Source organism: Musca domestica, unplaced genomic scaffold (assembly GCF_030504385.1).
Source record: "Musca domestica strain aabys unplaced genomic scaffold, Musca_domestica.polishedcontigs.V.1.1 12, whole genome shotgun sequence".
Classification (NCBI taxonomy): domain Eukaryota; kingdom Metazoa; phylum Arthropoda; class Insecta; order Diptera; family Muscidae; genus Musca; species Musca domestica.
In genome coordinates this window covers 7852360-7872612 of record NW_026712155.1, presented here as the reverse complement: position 1 = coordinate 7872612, position 20253 = coordinate 7852360, and the positions used below count along the sequence as shown (strand labels likewise).

The following is a 20253-nucleotide window of genomic DNA, read 5'->3' as shown; positions in this document are numbered from 1 at the left end:
AAATTTTCAAAAAAAATTAAAATATTGCACAGAAAGAGAAAGGATTATCCGATTTTGCTCCAACTTTGCGAATCCTAACATTTTCACCAGTGTTAGGTCAGGTGCGAAAGTGGACAATATCGGTCCACTCCATCAAGTACCTCCCCCACAGCGGGTGATAATAATTATAAAGGTGCAAGTACATAAAAAGCTTAAAGTCATGACTGGGCATATTTATGTCAAATTATGATGGAAAACGACGGCAGGATTTTAGTGCGGCTCTGCCATCCCTTTATGAAATGTCACAATAAACGCGTAGGCATGACTTCAAGCTTCTTATGTACTTGCATCCTAACTCTTATAAAATGTGATGAAGGAGTCCAATTGCCTTCAAATTACACAGATCACAATATTATTATTAACTCAAGGTCTGGTGTGAAGATGTGATATATCGGTCCACTCCTACTGGTACCTCCCCTACAAGGGTCAAAATTTTAAATATTCATGAAGCTCATAAAACACGGAATTAACTTCCGATTCCATTCTGACTTGGCAAATCTCAATATTTCTATCAACACAAGATCTGTTATAAAGAAGGTAGAGATCGGTCCACTCCTTCTGGTACCTCCCCCACAAATGATCAAAATTCTGAATAAATACAACTCTTATAAAATGTGATGTTGGAGTCCGATTGCCTTCAAATCACACTGATCACAATATTTTTATTAACCAAAGCTCTAGTGTGAAGATGGAATATATCGGTTCACTCCTTCTGATCAATATATTTTTATTAATCCAAGGTCTGATGTGAAGATGGAATATTTCGGTCCACTCCTTCTGGTACCTCCTTCACAAAGAGTCAAAATTTTGAATATTTATGAAGCTCATAAAACGGAAAAATTAACATCCGACTCCATTCAGACTTGGCAAAGCTCAATATTTCCATCAACACAAGATCTGTTACAAATATGGTAGAGATCGGATCATTCCTTCTAGTACCTCCCCCACAAAGGGTCAACGTTTTAAATAACAAAAACGATCATAAAATCCGAAATAAGCATCCGATTCTCTTCAAATCATACACATCACAATATTTTATCTGCCCAAGATCTGGTGTGAAGATGGAATATTTCGGTCCACTCCTTCTGGTACCTTCTTCACAAAGAGTCAAAATTTTGAATATTTATGAAGCTCTTAAAACGGAAAAATTAACATCCGACTCCATTCAGACTTGGCAAAGCTCAATATTTCCATCAACACAAGATCTGTTACAAATATGGTAGAGATCGGATCATTCTTTCTAGTACCTCCCCCACAAATGGTCAAAGTTTTGAATAACTAAAACGATCATAAAATCCGAAATAAGCATCCGGTTCTATTCAAATTATACATATCACAATATTTTTATTAACCAAAGGTTTAGGGTGAAAATGGGATATATCGGTCCACTCCTTCTGGTCAAAATTTTGAATAATCATAAGCTCAGAAAACACGAAATAAATATCCGAATTCATTTAGACTTGGTACTGCTCAATATTTCCATCAACACAAGATATGTTACAAATATCTTAGAGATCGAACCATTCCTTCTAGTACCTCCACCACAAAGGGTCAAAGTTTTGAATAACCAAAACAATCATAAAATACGAAATAAGCATCCGATTCTCATCAAATTTCGCACATCCCATTATTTCTATTAACACAAGATCTGCTGTGAAGATGGGATATATCGGCGCACTGTTTCTGGTACCTCTCCCGCATAGGGTTAAAATTTTGAATAATTTTAACTCTTAACAAGTAAAAATGCTGTAAGTTCCCTCCACAATTTGAAACGAATTTGGCAATTTTCAAAAAAAAAAAATAAATAAATAAATAAATAAAATAAAATCCGTTAAAAATTCTGTTGAAATCTTAAAAATACCAAATACCAATGTAGTCATATTAGGGTCTAAACGACGACGTCATAAGCCATTACAATATTCAAATGCGAAACTTGACAAAAATCCGGTAAATAATGTAGCTAATATCATCAATATTGGGAGGTATTATATGGGGGCTATACCAAAATGTGGACCTGCACAGACAAGTTTCTGCCTGAGGTATCCATTACGAACTTCAAATACCAAATTTGAAACAATTCCGGTGCATAATGTCGCTAAAATCATCAAAATACTGAATATCGGGAGGTACCGTTATATGGGGCCTATACGAAAACGTGGACCTGCACAGACAATCTCCTGTCATAGGCTGTAGAATCCATTACGAATATCAAATACCAAATTTGAAACAATTCCGGTGAATAATGTTGCTAAAATCATCAAAATACCGAATATCGGGGGTACCGTTATATGGGGGCTATACGAAGACGTGGACCTGCACAGACAATCTCCTGTCATAGGCTGTAGCATCCATTACGAACATCATATACCAAATTTCAAAGAATTCCGATGAATATTGTCGCTAAAATCATCAAAATACCGAATATCGGGAGGTACCGTTATATGGGGGCAATACGAAGGCGTGAACCTGCACGGACAATTTTCTGTCATAGGCTGTAGCAGCCATTGCGAACATCATATACCAAATTTCAAAGAATTCCGATGAATAATGTCGCTAAAATCATCAATATACCGAATATCGGGAGGTACCGTTATATGGGGCTATACGAAGACGTGGACCTGCACAGACAATCTCCTGTCATAGGCTGTAGCATCCATTACGAACATCATATACCAAATTTCAAAGAATTCCGATAAATATTGTCGCTAAAATCATTTAAATATCGAATATCGGGAGGTACCGTTATATAGGGGCTATACGAAGGCGTGAACAATTTTCTGTCATAGGCTGTAGAATCCATTACGAACTTCAAATACCAAATTAGAAACAATTCCGGTGAATAATGTCGCTAAAATCATCAAAATACCGAATATCGGGAGGTACCGTCATATAGGGGCTATACGAAGGCGTGAACCTGCACGGATAATTTTCTGTCATAGGCTGTAGCAGTCATTACGAACTTCAAATACCAAATTTGAAATATTTCCGGTGAATAATGCCGCTTAAACCACCAAAAATAACCGAAAAAACCACCGAAAATAGGGTGGCCCATGGTCTATTTTCTATACCAAAAGTCCTGCAGACATAATACACATTTGAGAAAAATTTTATCAATCTACTTCAATTCGTTCGGAAGCTAGAGTGATTTCCACAGACGGATAGACTAAATCGACATAGAATTATATGCTGATCTAAATGTATATTTTGAGGTGTTACAAACGGAATGACAAACTTAATATATTCTTCATCCTATGGTGGAGGGTATAATTTTGAATATCCATGAAGCTCAAAAAATGCGAAATTAGACTTTGGTACTTCTCAATATTTCCATCAATAAACTTTTTTATAAATATAGTAGAGATCGGATAATTGTTTCTGGTACCTCCCCCCTCATACTCCTTTGTGAGTAGTAGATTTATTTATCCTAAATGCGGAAAGTACATTAAGACTTAAAAAATCCGTTGGATTTCACTTGTCACTCGATTTAATAAGTCTAAACGTACTTGAAGACGGATTATTCACAGGGTAAAATTTCTCATCCTAAAAATTCTTTCCGACTATAGACCAGAGAATAATCTAAGGTCACTACAAAAAAAAAAAAATACATTCCAGTTGAAGTGCCATTGAAAAACGTTCTGAAAAAAAAAACAACAATTCCGGGAAAATACGCGCGTATGTCAATTATTTATGCTCGTGTTTCTGTTTACGTTTGACAATTCAAATGGAAGCGATTAAGTTGTTAAAATCGAATTAGTGAGGGGGGGGGGGAGGGAGGAAAAACTAATACACAGCAAACTTTTCTATAAAATAAACTTTATTGAAGTAAGTGGCGGTGGTGGGGGAGTTGGGGGGAGGAATATGTAAATTTCATTTAAACATGGAATGCTGCTACTCAATCACATATGTACGTATGTGTGTACTTCGAATTTCCACTAACTGAGATATTTTCCCCTCCCGAAAAAAATAAGGTCAATAGTCGAGGTGGCGACCAATGGCCGTGGTAGCGGCAATGGTGGCTGGTGGTAATTTGCCAACATTGACTATCCAAAGGTGGCAAAGTGTTAATAATGCTCACTCAGGTGCTTTAGCGTTGGAATGGAAAAATAACAACAACAACGACAACAACAAAACTACCGCTTCCTTTGGGGAAACGTAGAAATGTGTTATTCAGTGCCTTTGTCGTCCATGTTAATAGCGTTCGTACATCTGTGTGTGTTCTATATGTGTGTTTGCTTTTCGGAATGTACGAATATTTTCACTTTGGTTTTTTTTTTCAGTTCTCATTGGTCCGTAGAGAGTCAGAGCAGGGTTTTTTAATTTGCGACCGTAAAGCAAATCTAACCAAGCATTACATCGCTTAAGTGCTGTGTGGTACTATATGTGTGTGTGTATGTTTGTGTGTGGGAATGTGGATATGTTGTGTATATTCCTGACAATCCAACAACTGGATGTCCAACATTGGGCGCCAATTGGAAATAAGGCGGGGCAACATTAGATATCGTTGATGTGTGTAATTTGAAGAGAACCGTATGATCATTTCGGATTTTATTATCGTTTTTGTTATTCAAAACGTTGATCCTTTGTGGATGAGGTACCAGAAGGAATGGTCCGATCTCTATCATCTTCATAACATATATTGTGTTCATGGAAATATTGAGAAGTGTCAAGTCTGAATGAAATTGGATGTTAATTTCCTGTTTCTATGAGCTTCATGAATATTCAAAATTTTGATCCTTTGTGGGAGAGGTACCAGAAGGAGTAAACCGATATATTCCATCTTCACACCATAACTTGGGATAATAAAAATATTAGGATCTGCAAAGTTGGAGCAAACCGGGATTATCCTTCCTCTTTCTGTGCAGTAAATTGTTTTCTTTGAAAATGTTGACATTTTCTGGGGGAGGTACCAGAAGGAGTGGATCGATATTGCCCATCTCTGAACTAGATCGACTCCAAATGTCCTGAAACAGATTTGATCCAAAAAGACCTAGGTTCTAAAACCTTTATTTCGATGAGGCACGTTTTGGCCGTATCAAATGATATACAGCGGGAGATGAAAAAACTGCGACCAACTTCAGACTGCTGTCATTTTAGCGACGTCCGTCTATCCGTCCGTGGAAATCACTCTAGCTTCCGAACGAAATGAAGTAGGTTAATAAAATTCTACTCATATGTATATTATGTCTGCAGGACTTTTGGTGTTGAAAATGGGCCATGTAGGACCACGTTTTGGTATAGCCCCCATATAATGATACCTCCCTATTTTCGTTATTTTGGTGGTTTAAGGGGCATTATTGACCGGAAATGTTTCAAATTTGGTATTTGAAGTTCGAAATGGATACTACAGCCTAAGATAGAAAATTGTATGTGCAGGTCCATGTCTTCGTATAGCCCCCATATAACGGTACCCCCTGATATTCGGTATTTTGATGATTAAGCGACATTATTTACCGGAATTGTTTCAAATTTCCCATTTGAAGTTCGAAATGGATACTACAGCCTATGCCAGAAAATTGTCTATGCAGGTCCACGTCTTCGTATAGCGCCCATATAACGGTACCTCCCAAAATTCGGTATTTTGATGATTTTAGCGGACTTGTTTCAAATTACGTATTTAGAGTTCGTAATGGAAACTACAGACTGTGACAGAAAATTGTCTATGCAGGTACAGGTCTTCGTATAGGCCCCATATACCTTGGGATAATAAAAATATTAAGATCTGCAAAGTTGGAGCAAACCCGGATTATCCTTTCTCTTTCTGTGCAGTAAATTATTTTCTTTGAAAATGTTGACGTTTTGTGGGGGAGGTGCCAGAAGGAATGGACCGATATCGCCCATCTGCGAACTAGATCGACTCCAAATGTCCTGAAGCGGATTTGGTCCAAAGAGACGTGGGGTCTAAAACTGTTATTTCTATGAGCCACGTTTTGGCCGTATTAAATGATATATACCCTCTCTAGTCATATGGCTGCGGGTATAATTATACCTATTAGTATTTAAAAATTAGGCGTGCCATGCCTTACCCATCTCTGCTGCAATTTGTTGAAATTACATAGAGTGGACAATTAATGGTGCACAGTGTGTGTGTCTGTGTGAGTTTGTTTTTTGCTCTGTTTTCATTTTCATTTTCAAGTGAACAAAAGTACTCACCTGTGTGCCGGGGTACTCTGTGGCTGTGGCTGTGTCGGTGTGTGCTTTCTGGCCATATTTGTCATATAAAAATTTAAATTGTTAACAAATTCATCAGTGATTGTTGGTCAACTACAGAGTGAACGTGTGTGTTGTTAACGTACCATCGACAGAACGTTGCCGTGTTTCCATTTAACAAAAAAAAAGCAAAAAAGTAGATCACAGAGAGGACTATATTCGACACCTATGTGCGTGCGTTTGTGTGTCTGTTTATCTGCATAGTACATAAAGTGAAATCAAAAGGACATTCAGTGGATTGCGTTGTTAAACAATAAATACATATATATGCGATAAACAAAAAAGTTGCTTCCCTCGCCCAAAACGTGTGTGTGTGTCTGTGTGTAAAATAAGAAATTACCTTGAAACAACCTGCTGTGCTATGAATTTCCACAGGATATCCATAATGAAAAATGTGTTGATGTTTTTGGCATTATCCTGTTGCCATTTGCTTGCCGTCCACGGGATATCGTGGAAAGACTTTGCCAAATTACGACTTTTCACTTTTGCCAGCGATGATGGCGGCCAACCAGCACCAGTGCCACAACAACAACAACAGGCAGCAGGATCTGCAACAGGTACAAAACGAAGGGAGAGCTTGGGATTACAACGAACTTCCATAAAACACCGAACAAGTAAAAAAGCTGTAAATTCGGCCGTGCCGAACTTTGAATCCCCTCCACCATTTGGAACGAATTTGGAAATTTTTCAAAAAAAATCCGTTTAAAAATTTTGTTAAAATCTCAAAAATACCGAATGTGGTCGTTATATTGGTGTCTATACGAAGAAGTGGACCGGCATAGGCAACTTTTGTCATAAGTCATTACAATATTCGAATACTAAACTTGAAGCAAAAAATCCGGTGAAAAATGTAGCTAAAATCATAAAAATACCAAATATAGGGTGCTACAGTTTTATCGGATCTATACGAAGACCTGGACCTGCTAGACAATTTTCTGTCACAGGCTGTAGTAGTACCTATTAGGAACTTCAAATACAAAATTTCAAACAATTTCGCTGAATATTGTACGTAAAATCGTCAAAATACGGAATATATATATATATATATATATATATATATATATATATATATATATATATATATATATATATATATATATATATATATATATATATATATATATATATATATATATATATACGAAGGCATGGACCTGTACATACAATTTTCTGTCACAGGTTGTAGTATCCATTACGAACTTCAAATAAAGAATTCCGATTAATAATGTAGCTAAAATAATCCAAATACCGAATATAGGGAGGTACCTTTATATGGGGTTATACGAAGGCATGGACCTGCACGGAAAATTTTCTGTCTTAGGCTGTAGTATCCATTACGAACTTCAAATACCAAATTTGAAATAATTCCGGTGAATAATGTCGCTAAAATTATCAAAATACCGAATATCGGGAGGTACCGTTATATGGGAGCTATACGAACACATGGACCTGCGCGGACAATTTTCTGTCATAGGCTGTAATATTCATTACGAACTTCAAATACCAAATTGAAATACTTCCGGTGAATAATGTCGCTAAAATCATCAAAATACCGAATATTGGGAGGCGTCTTTATATGGGGGCTATACGAAGGCATGGACCTGCACAGACACTTTTCTGTCATAGGATGTAGTATCCGTTACGAGCTTTAAATACCAAATTTGAAACAATTCCGGTGAATAATGTCGCTAAAATTTTTAAAATACCGAATATCGGAAGGTACCATTATATGGGGGCTATACCAAAACGTGGACCTATACATACAATGTTTCGCCACCGGTGCTAGAACCCATTATGACCAACAAATACCAATTTTTGGATACATCCTTGGACAAATGTGGCACAAATCATCAGAATACCGAATGTCGGGAGGTAACGTTATATGGAGGCTATACAAAAATATGGACCAATATATCTCATTTTCAATACCAACCATCCGAGACAGAATACAAAGGGTTCTGTCAGAATTTTGAAGCTCTACTTCAAATAATGTGGGCTTTTAATAGACAGGCGGACAGACGATAACTAAAGCCAGCCAAATAAGCGCTTTATGTATTCCCAGCCTAAACGCTTATTTGAGTGGCTTAAAGCTGGGAATACATAAAGCGCTTATTTGGCTGGTTTAAGTCATCGGCTGGCTTCTTCGTAGATGAACAAAGGTGTTTTAGGTTGACTTAGTTCGATTTTGGGCCTAGGCTCCTTTGTTCATTTCCGAAGAAGCCAGCCGATAACTTCAGCCAGCCTAATATGCTCTTTATGTATTTCCAGCCTAAGTCATCGGCTGGCTTCTTCCGAAAAGAACAAAGGAGCTTACAGTACGTTTATATATATGAGGGTTAACCCACTGGATTTGGATTTAAATTGTCATATCCATTACTTTTACTTCAAATAAATCCTATCAAAGTAGGTTAACCCTACAAAAAGTTCTAACGTAAACATGGCATTAGAGCCAAAATCGAACTAAATCAACCTAAAACTCCTTTTTACCTCTACGAAGAAGCCAGCCGATGACTTAAGCCAGTCAAAAAAAGCGTTTTATGTATTTTCACCTTAATACTCATTTCTTTGGGAAGAAAAGTGTCAAACAAACAAATATTCTTGAATCAATTCATTATGAGAGACGATTGTTCAGTTCGATCAGTTATGTATCGATAAATAGTTTTTCACCACAGTCCGTAGTCGATAGCCACTTTTGGCGCTTAGAGCACTAAAAGTCGTTTAACCGAAAGTCGACTTTGCTATCCCTAATTAATGGCGCATTTTATTTTTAAAGTCTCGCCTTTGTGAGCCCATTTAAATTCGAAATATTTACAAGGACCCTTGGCATTTTTCGCAACTTAATTAAAAAACACAACACTTGGGATCTCAAAAAGAGGGCTCACAAAAAAGCAATCCACAACCCTCTATCGTTTCCCCCCTAAAACCCTTAGCCAGGTGAATACACGTGTACATCCTTCAATGGTGGCGGAGACATGTGTAAAATAATTATATTTTATTGGACGTCCATTTGTTTTATTGGTAACAGTTAGCGACTTGTAGCAATAATAACAACAACAGAAAACTACAACAATCAGGGGGAGAAGGCAATTTACCCAAAGGCTGTATGTCATTGTATGCAGATGTGTGTGTGTGTGTGTGTGAATTTCCTCAATGATTCTCCATGAAAATCTACTTAACAATTCATTAAATCGCGTGTACGTTGTAATCATGCACGCACACACACACACATTCACTGACACATTTGTATTTATGTAAAACAGATATGCCCAGAAAGAACAACAACAACAACATTATTTACATATGAATTATTAAACTGGAATTGGCATGCGAATACCGGGATAAGCTGGAAAAGCCCTATAGCAAAGATTTCCCCGAATTGTATTACCAACACACATATGTACGTACATATGTTTGACCGGCAAATTCCCCATGATCATGTGTATGACAACATATTGTGTGATTGACGAACAGGATATAACATGAATGTAATTGTTTGCGCAATGCAAACAACTAATTGTTTTCATTGGAAATATCCCAGAGGATGAAGCAGGAAGGATTAAATTAAGGTTAAATTGAAGCTATTTTTCGGTTGAAATTGCTATTGTGGTAAAAATAGAGAGATAAGGGGAGACAGAGTAAATTCAGCTCACGTTTTGGTCGAGTAAAAAAATTGATTGTTTTTTTTTTCTCTAAATTCCAATAACGTCTACGTTGCATTTACGGCAACACTAATGGGTCTTTTTCGTACCTTGTGTAACCTATTTGTTGTGCAAATTTTGTATATCCTCAGCCATATGGCTAGAGATGGTGTATGTCATTTTATACGGCCAAAACGTGACTCATCGAAACATTGGTTATACACCCTAGGTCTCTTTGGACCAAATCCTTTTTAGGACATTTGGTGTCGATCTAGCGATGTCCGTCCGTCTGTTTGTCTGGTTGGTGCGCACGATAACTCTCGAAGGGAGTATCCGATTTGGTCCAAACTTGGTACATAGTCATATTTTTGTCAAACTTAGATCGAGTTCCGAGATGGGCAATATCGGTCCACTCTTTCTGGTACCTTCCCCATAAAAAGAACGAAACTTTCAAAAAATATATTTTTTGCACAAAAAGAGAAAGGATAATCCAATTTTGCTCCAACTTTGCAAATCCTAATTTTTGCGTCAGTGCTAGGTCAGGTGTGAAAATGGACAAGATCGGTCCACTCCATCAAGTACCTCCCCCACAAAGGGTCAACATTTTTAATATCTATGAAGCTCATAAGACGCGAAATTAACATCCGATTTCAGATTTGACACATGTCACTATTTCCATCGACACAAAATCTGTTAAAAAGAGGACAGAGATCAAATCATTTCTTCAGGTACCTCACCCCACAAGGGATCAAAATTTTGAATAACCAAAACGATCATAAAACCTGGCGAAGCTCCTAAAATGCGAAATTAACATTCGATTCCACTCAGACTTCGCAAATCTAAATCCTTTTTATCAACACAAGATATTGTGGGGGATGTACCATTCCTTCTGGTACCTCCCCCCACAGAGGGCCAAAGTTTCGAATAACCAAAACGATTATTAAATCCGAAAGAAGCATCTGGTTCACTTCATATTTCACAAATCCTATTATTTATACTAACACAAGATCAGGCCTTGAAGATGGGATATAGCGGCCCACTCCTTTGGGTACCTCCCCCACAAAGGCTAAAAATTTTGAATACCTATAAATCTGAATAAACTCATAATTAACATCCGATTCCATTCAGACTTCGCAAATCTGAATGTTTTTATCAACACAGAATCTGTTATGAAGATGGCAGAGATCGGACCATTTCTTCTGGTACCTCCCCTACAAAGTATCAAAATTTGGAGTAACCAAAACGGTCATATAATCCGAAATAAACATCCGGTTCTGTTCAAATTTCACACATGCCATTATTTTTACTAACACACGATCTGCTGTGAAAATCGGATAAATCGGCGCACTCTTTCTGGTACCTCCCCCATAAAGGATCAAAAGTTTGAATAATCATAACTCAAGGCTGGGGGTATACATCTGTCGGCAAAACCGCCTGATAATATTTTACTAGTTATACCCTACACCACAAGGTGGTCAGGGTATTATGTCTTTGTGCATTTGTTTGTAACAGGCAAAAGGAAACGAGATAGACCCATAGTTCCTTTCGATGATCTGCATAGAATCCCATTCTGAGTCGATTTATGTTATATGTTCGTCCGTCCTTCCGTCTGTCCATGTAATTTTGTAAACAAAGTACAGCTCGCATTTATTGTCCTATCCAGATGAAATTTTGCACAAATCATTTGTTTGACCCAAGGACGAACCCTATTGAAATTGGAGATAATCGGTCAAAATTTAGATATAGCTCCCATATATATCTTCGTGCGATTTGCCTTTTATTGTGCACCAAACGTATGATATCAGTCCGAATCGTATGGAATTTTGCATATACAACCAAATTAGGCCTGAAAATAAGTATGCCAAATTTGATCGAAATCGGTTCAGATATAGCTATAGCTCCCATATATATTGTTCATCCGATTTGTTATTTTTGTCCTCCGCATCTGTAATATGCACTCTGTAACAACAATATTTTGGGAAATATATCAAATACAACTCAGAAATACATTTGCTAAATTTTATCGAAATCGGTTCAGATTTGAATATAGCTCCCATATATAACTTCGTCCGATTTACCTTTTATTGTGCACCAAACCTCTAATATTTGTCCAAATGGGATGGAATTTGGCACTTACGACCGAATTGAGTCTAGAAGCTAGTATGTCAAATTTGGTGAAGATCGGTTCAGATATAGCTATAGCTACCATATATACTCTTCATCCGATTTGTAATATTTGTTACCCACAGCCGTAATATGAACTCCGTAACGAAGATTTTCAGGGAAATATATCAGATACGGCTCAGAAATATCTTTGCCAAATTTTATCGAAATCGGTTCCGATTTGGATATAGCTCCCATATATATCTTTATCCGATTTCAAGTTAATTGTGCAAGTCCGAATTTAAAAGATACAAATGCTTCGGCATGTTTAAGCAGTAATTGTTATGCAGAACTCTACTAAATTAGCAAAGTGGTGTAGGGTATCATAAAGTCGGCCCAGCCCGACTTTAAGACTTTCTTTACTGGTAATACCTTTGGCAATATGCGAAATAGATTTTCTTCAAACTAAGAAGGCCAAATAACTTAGCCTTGACCATTTTGCTGGTCTTTTTTTTTGTGCAAGTGATGTATATCCATTCAACTTTTTTTCGGAAAGATCGACCGTTTCTTGTTGGTTTCCAATGGCATAGGTGCCTAGGATAATATCCACATGGAGATATATCAATTCTTCTAATTCCAGTTTTCTCCTCCTATTTTTCCCTTTCAGTTATGACTCGACAATTAATATCGGGTACCATAAATCCCTATATCGTAACACCGACATCCTATTGTATTTGCGTTCCGGCTGGATCATGTCCAAATCCCCTGCCTACACCACCGAACGATGGTAGTGGACAAATCGATATACGAATTGTAAATACGGTAGGCTACACATATTTACTATCTTTCCGGAAATTAATTCAAAATTCTCCACAACATTTGCATTAAATGTTTACAGGGCTCCGCGCCGGCAATAACTCCAACACCATTTACCTGTAACTATGGTCTGTCGGTGTGTTGTCAGGCCGGAACATATCAGTGCGGGCACAGCTATCCACCGCCACCGAATAGTTTGCCAGCCAGTACGGGACAGGCATCATTTGGTGAGTACCCATGGCAAGCGGCCCTATTGACAACGGGAGAGGTTTATTTGGGATCCGGGGCCTTGATATCGGCCCAACATGTGCTCACTGTGGCCCATAAGGTGGCGAATTTACCGTAAGTGGAACTTGTTCTCTACTCTTTCAGGGTTAATTATGTATTTCCTCCTAGCATCACTTCGTATAAGGTTCGGATTGGTGAATGGGATGCTGCCAGTACCAACGAACCCATACCGGCTCAGGATGTGATGGTCGCCAATGTTTTCATTCATCCCAACTACAACAAGGATAATCTTCAAAACGATGTGGCCCTGCTGAAATTGGCCACACCAGTGTCGCTGACAAGCAAATCAACCGTGGGCACCATTTGCCTACCCACCACCTCGTTTGTGGGTCAGCGTTGTTATGTTGCGGGTTGGGGTAAAAATGATTTTGGTCCCACCGGTGCCTATCAGGCCATACAACGTGAAGTCGATGTGCCGCTGATACCGAATGCCGATTGTCAGGCTGCATTGCGTCAGACGAGGTTGGGGGCAACCTTTGTGCTGGACAATGCAAGTTTCATATGTGCCGGCGGTGAGGCGGGCAAGGATGCGTGTACGGTAAGTGGATATGGGGAGGATATGTAGTTCGGATAGATGGGGAAATCTTGCAATTATGTCAAAACACACACACAAACATATTTGGGTGTTTTGGTTGGGATATGCATTTAATGTTGTTTTGCTTTTTCTTTTCACTCCTACAGGGAGATGGCGGCTCACCCCTGGTCTGCCAAAGTAATGGCATTTGGTATGTGGTCGGCATGGTGGCCTGGGGCATCGGCTGTGCCACAGCAGGTGTACCCGGTGTTTATGTTAATGTGGCCACATATTTACCATGGATACAAACAATGATGGCCGCATAGTTGCGCCGCTGTTCGATGAGGAGTACAGACCATTAAACACCGACCACCACCTCGCAGGACATAGGCACAGCAGTTGTAGAAAATCGCAAATCGTTTCATTCATAGTTCATTGACTGTCGCTGGCATTTAGGCGTAAATTTTGTTGGTCTGACTCCGAGGTGTTTTTGGAAAAGCTTTGTCGGTGTTGCTGTGAGTGTGTGTGTGTAGAAATGTTTATAATTTTGCTTTATTCTCTTCTTTAATGTATTTTTTATGATCATGAACATATTTGCAATTAGTTTTAATAAAATTTAAAAATATTGTAAAGTTATAGTTTTTATAAAAAAAAAAAAATAAATTAATTAAAAATATAAACCAATTTATGTTTTATTTGAATTTTAGATATTGATTTGAATCTCGGAAATTCTAAAAAAACCAGTAAAGAAAGTCTTAAAGAAAAAGGGCGGGACCGACTTTATGATACCCTACACCCCTTTGCTTATTTAGTAGAGCTCCACATAACAATTAAAAGTTTTTATGGGAGAATTCAAACACACACGCTATGATTATAATTAGAATTTAAAGTTCACGGGACTGAATATGCCGAAGCATTTGTATCTTTTAAATTCGGACCTGTATTGCCCATTTGATATATATGGGAGCTATATCCAAATCTGAACCGAACTTGATAAAATTTGGCAAAGATATTTTTGAGCTGTATTTGATATTTTTCCCTGAATATCGTTGTTACGGAGTGCGTATTACGGCTGTGGGTAACAAATACAACAAATCGGATGCAGAGCTATAGCTATATCTGAACCGATCTTCACCAAATTTGACATACTAGCTTCTAGACTCAATTCGGTCGCATGTGCCAAATTCCTTCCCATTTGGGCAAATATTAGACATTTGGTGCACAATAAAAGGTAAATCGGACGAAGTTATATATGGAAGCTATATCCAAATCTGAACCGATCTCTATAAAATTTAGCAAATGTATTTCTGAGCTACATTCGATATATTTCCCCAAATATTGTTGTTACAGAGTGCATATTACGGCTGCGGAGGACAAAAATAACAAATCGGATGAACAACATATATGGGAGCTATAGCTATATCTGAACCGATTTCGATCAAATTTGGCATACTTATTTTCAGGCCAAATTTGGTTGTATGTGCAAAATTCCATACTATTCGGGATGATATTACACGTTTGGTGCACAATAAAAGGCAAATCGGACGAAGATATATATGGGAGCTATATCTAAATTTTTACCGATTATCTTCAATTTCAATAGGGTTCGTCCTTGGGCCAAACAAATGATTTGTGCAAAATTTCATCTGGATAGGGTAATAAATGCGACCTGTACTTTGTTTACAAAAATACATGGACAGACGGACGGACGGACATGCATAAATCGACTCAGAATGTGATTTTATGCAGATCATCAAAAGGAACTATGGGTCTATCTCGTTTCCGTTTGCCTATTACTAACAAATGCACAAAGACATGATATCCTGACCACCTTGTGGTGTAGGGCATAAAAATATATATCGTAGCCGAATTTCCGGCTCCATTTGGACTGATATTAGCGAAATAAGGGGACAATAAATCTGAAATCGGATTAAGGACATATATGGGAGCCATATCCAAATCGTAGCCGTTCTCGATAAAATTTGGCAGAGGTATTTCCGAGTTCTTTCAGATATCTGGTACCAAATATCATTGGTGTCGAATGCATATTACGAATGTGAGGGACTGAAAAACTGAATCGGATGGAACATATCAATCGCCAAACGCAAAAATACAACAAAATATTACATTAATGATAGGTCATAGCCGTATTTCAAAGCTTTTCAATGTATTTCTAAATTACACAGAGCCTTTACCATATTTGGAATCTTAGGTTATTTTGCTTACTTTGTTGAGGGCCTATGAGTACGATTAATCCTGCGATCGTTTTATTAATTCAAATCTTAATATTTACATAGGTTAAATGGAGAGTTGATCGATAAGTATAACCACTTTGCTCCAACCCGAGGCTAATAATATTCTACGGTAAAACCGAAGGCCCTCATCTTCGTAGAGCAAGCTCAGCTCGTACAACCTTGAAAGAATGCAAATTCTTCGTATCGCCAAAACATCTAATAATATCCTTTAAAATGCTACTGTCTATGAACTGGCATTTGGCTAGAGCATTTTTTGTCACTAAGTTGGATCGACCTGCAACAATAATAATAATTGGCAGAAGCGGAATATTTTCCCCTGTAATAACCTTAGGGAAGGCATAGGCGATGATAGGTCTGGTCTTCTGCATGTAGATCAAGAACCTGACATCTGAGAAACGCGTACCCTTCACTCCATACTGTCCGATACACTGACATTGCTCCTGGATAGGACAGACTGAAACGCATCTAAGGTCGTTCCACAACATTTTCCCACAACCTAAAGCGTCATCTAAGGAAATATCGAAATCATTCTATTACACCCTCAGCGAGATATTATCTATAAACCTCAATCTATCCAGCTAGACCAGAAAAGCTCCTGTCATGAAGAGATCCACTCTTACTACTGGCGCCCAATCATAGATCGACCTACAGAAACGACATCTAGTATAGGAGGAGAGTATTTATCTGTCCCACAACCTAAGCCTTTTTCATCGGTCGACAAAGATCAAAAAATGTCGGAAATAGGAAATTTTAGAATAAGTATAGATTTATTCGAATTGGTCACTTTTGGGCACGAATTATGGCTTTCAAACGGCCAATGAAACCGTCACACGCTGCCCGAATGTTGCTCTACGGTATTTTGGCCCATTCCCGGCGAAGCGCTTGCTTGAGGTGATCAACACTTTGGTATTTTTTAGTGCCAACCTTACTTTTCAAAATACTCCAGGCACAATAGTCCAACGGATTGGTATCCGGAGATTTTGATGGCCATTGTGCGCTGGAAATGAAGCGAGGAACCTCATTTGGTAACCATTCTTGGGTGGAGCGTGCTGAGTGCAATGGTGCTGAATCCTGTTGGAATGTCCCAGGTCTGCGGCCAAAATGTTTGCAACCGAAGGTGCTCGTTTTCAGCTGACCTCTTTGGCAAGTAAACACGATCATTTTGTTTGTTTACAAATTGCTGGACAACGAATGTTCTCTCATCGGAGAAAACCAAATTCGGCAATTCACCACTTTCGCCCAAGCGAAGCAACTCTTTAGCTCTTTTGAGTCTATTTTCTTTCTATTGCGGTGCAAATTCTGCATTATTATTATTTTTCAATATTTGCCGAATGGAATATTGCGATAGAGTTCAGCTCCCGAGCCATTTTTCTGCCACTGCGACGCGGGTTTCGATCAAGTCGCTTCTTTACTTTTCGAATCATTTCTGCTGATATTGTTGTTTTCTTCCGTCCACTTCTTTGACATCGGGCTACGCTACCAGTATCACGGTAACGAGCGATGGTACTGGACACAAAAGATTTATTCACATTTAAATGCTGGAGTGCTCTAACGATAGCCACTTGTGGTTTTGCAGTCAAATATAAAGAAGTCACACTATCACGCTTGAATTCCATCGCGAATAACTTTTTTCTGAAAAATTCTCACCAGAAAGCTTTGGTACGCTTGTAAACAATATAATGAGGTGTCACTGGAATAATTTTAACAGCTGTCGGACCAGTGGGTTAGAAATGACAGCAGTCTAAAGTTGGTTGCAATATATAAATACGGATTTCTTTGTTGAAAGCCTGAGAACGAAGGCTGGTTATTCTAGTATTTACCAATCAGTGATTTTACGTCTTAAGATGAGGGCATTTGGATATTTGAGAGTTAGAATTAAAATATTTATTTTTTTCTGAGGCTTTTAAAAAGCTTTTTTTCAGTTTTATATTTTTTTTTATATATTTTTTAACAGTAAAGCACCCATAACAATTTTCTATTTTTGCTACATGTCTGAAGATTCCAAAACCATTTAAATTATAATTCGATATCCATAGATGCGGGAGTTATGGCTAAATCCTTACAAATTGTCAATAATTTTTATTAGTCATACGCCCCATGGGTATCTTAAGAAGTAATTCGTTTTAAGAGGCTTTTGCTAATAAAAATATAGATTTGTTTGTTGAAGTCCTGAGAATGAAGGCTCGATATTCTATTCTTTATCGAATCAGTGATTTTGAGACTTCAGATGAGGTCGTCTGGATATTTGAGAATTAGAATTAAACAGAATTTTTTTTTCAATTTCTTTTTCTTTTTTGGATTTACTATTTTTACCACATTTTTAACAATAACATAATAATTTGAATTATGTTTCTGTAACCATAGATCAGGGAGTTATGGCTAGATCTGTACAAATTGCCAATTATTTTTATTAGTCATACGCACTATGGGTCTCTAAAGAAGTTGTTGATTTTAAAAGGCTTTTGCCAATAAAAATATGGCACTTTGTAATATATTTATCAGTCTTAGGTCAGAGACGAATTTTGACTGATACCATTTTACATCTTTTTTGTATTTTTGGGTACGTAACAGTTCTAAGAATTTCGGTAAATACAATAGTTTATAAAACATGTTGTCTTCTGCAAATGAAAGATCTTTATTTTCTTGATGTGTTTTTCTCTCTTTACAATTTCTCCATGTGAGGTGTTATGGTCTCCCTCCATCTTTCTATCTCTCTCTCTTTCTCTCAGTAGTTTAAATAGTGTCGTAGGGCATTCAATATTAGATCAATCCCTATATTTTATTTCTCAATCGAAAAATATTGTTTTAATGCGTAAACATCTTGTCATCCAAACTATTGTAAATATTTTCTATTCTCAAATAGTAGAAACTTTCCATTTCCCCCCCACATACAAATGTAAATACATATGTATACACACATGTCCTGACACACAAATATATGATATTTTGTTAGAATTCGTATTTGTTATTGTTTTGCTGTTTGTTTTGACCTTACCTTCAGTCAGTTACAAACAAGAGTTCTTCCTCCATACGCAAACAAAAAAAGAGAAGAGACTTGGAGAACAACAGAAAAACACACACACACACACAAAAATAAAAACAACAAATATAACATAATACGTACAATAACAATGACTCATCTTTTGGCTAAGGACACTAGGGAAAACAAGTTATCGCTTCGATATGTGTAACTTATGAGGTTTGGAAATATTCAATAGAAATTTATAAAAACCTAATTCTGGAATTTCAATATTTTATCCTTTTTTGGTATTTTTCCCATTCATTCTGTCAGCCGTCTCTGTCTTCGTTTGAGGCGGTCAAAACAAATTGTCCACAACAAGTAAACAAAAGTGTTCTCATTTCGCAAAAATTCCAATTCGAAACAACACGACAGGATAACGACGAAGAATTGAAAAACAATAACAAATGGTGGTGTCCAACAGTGTGGTGACTTTCAAAAAGAGAAAGTCATTTAAAATTTAACCACTGCGCAGGGAGAGAGAGTTGGAAAGAGCGAGACAACAAAAGAGAGTCCATCGAAGCCATTTACCAGTTGTTGCTTTCAAAAGAATTTAGATTTTGAAATGTTTGAAACCAAAACATTAAAGTGGGTACTCTTCCTAGTAAAGATGGCTTTAGAAGATTTACTATATTTACAAGACCTATTGAAAACCTTTTATTAATAGAAAAAGGAAAAAGAAAAAGGCTTCAAATACATCAAATTATTAAAGAAAGGCGTAAGAATAGCATCTATTTCTATATAAGGCTAACAGAAGCCATGTATCTACACAAGATCAACCAAACAAGTATCGTTGAAGGACCTAAGGACGAAATTCATAAGCAGATTTTTCATGATAAGTCATCGTTTGGCTTGCAATGTAAATGAATAAAAAATTGGGAAGCTCATATTTTAAATCGACCCTGAAATTCCAATATTATTTTACATTTAAAGCTTGTTTTGGAATGTATAAATTCAATAAAAAAAAGTATTCTCAATACGGCTCAGTACGCATTATATGGGTACCAGGTGATGAGGGGATAAGGGATAACGCGATAACGAACAGTAAACTTGGAAAATCCAATGCCGCTAAATGTGTCACGTCTACCCCATGAGACCCCCATGAGATAGAAACGAATAACCTTTTATTACTAGGCAAGAAAGAGATTAGTGGAGTAACAGGCAGCCTTACGGGGCTCCTGGGCTCACAAGCTCACTTGTACAAGATAGGATGTGCGGATAACAGCATATACAGTACGTGCGGGAAGATAATGAACCATTGGAGCACATTCTCTGGCAATGTCAGGCTTTTACAAATATCAGATCCCAATTCTTGGGGAAGGACTCCATACCGGACCTAAATCAGATCATGATAAATGAAATAACGCAGTTAAG

At 37.5% G+C, this 20253-nt stretch overlaps 1 protein-coding gene across 1 annotated transcript; it reads left to right on the top strand.

Annotated features, from left to right (window-relative positions):
* Positions 1 to 6262: 6262 nt before the first annotated feature.
* LOC101894313 (phenoloxidase-activating factor 2) lies at positions 6263 to 14215 on the top strand. Its single transcript, XM_005178095.4, has 5 exons — positions 6263 to 6803; positions 12655 to 12809; positions 12886 to 13145; positions 13200 to 13629; positions 13773 to 14215. The coding sequence occupies exons 1-5, from the start codon at positions 6608 to 6610 to the stop codon at positions 13929 to 13931; spliced, it is 1200 nt and encodes a 399-aa protein (XP_005178152.2). The 5' UTR covers positions 6263 to 6607; the 3' UTR covers positions 13932 to 14215.
* The last annotated feature ends 6038 nt before the right edge of the window (positions 14216 to 20253 follow it).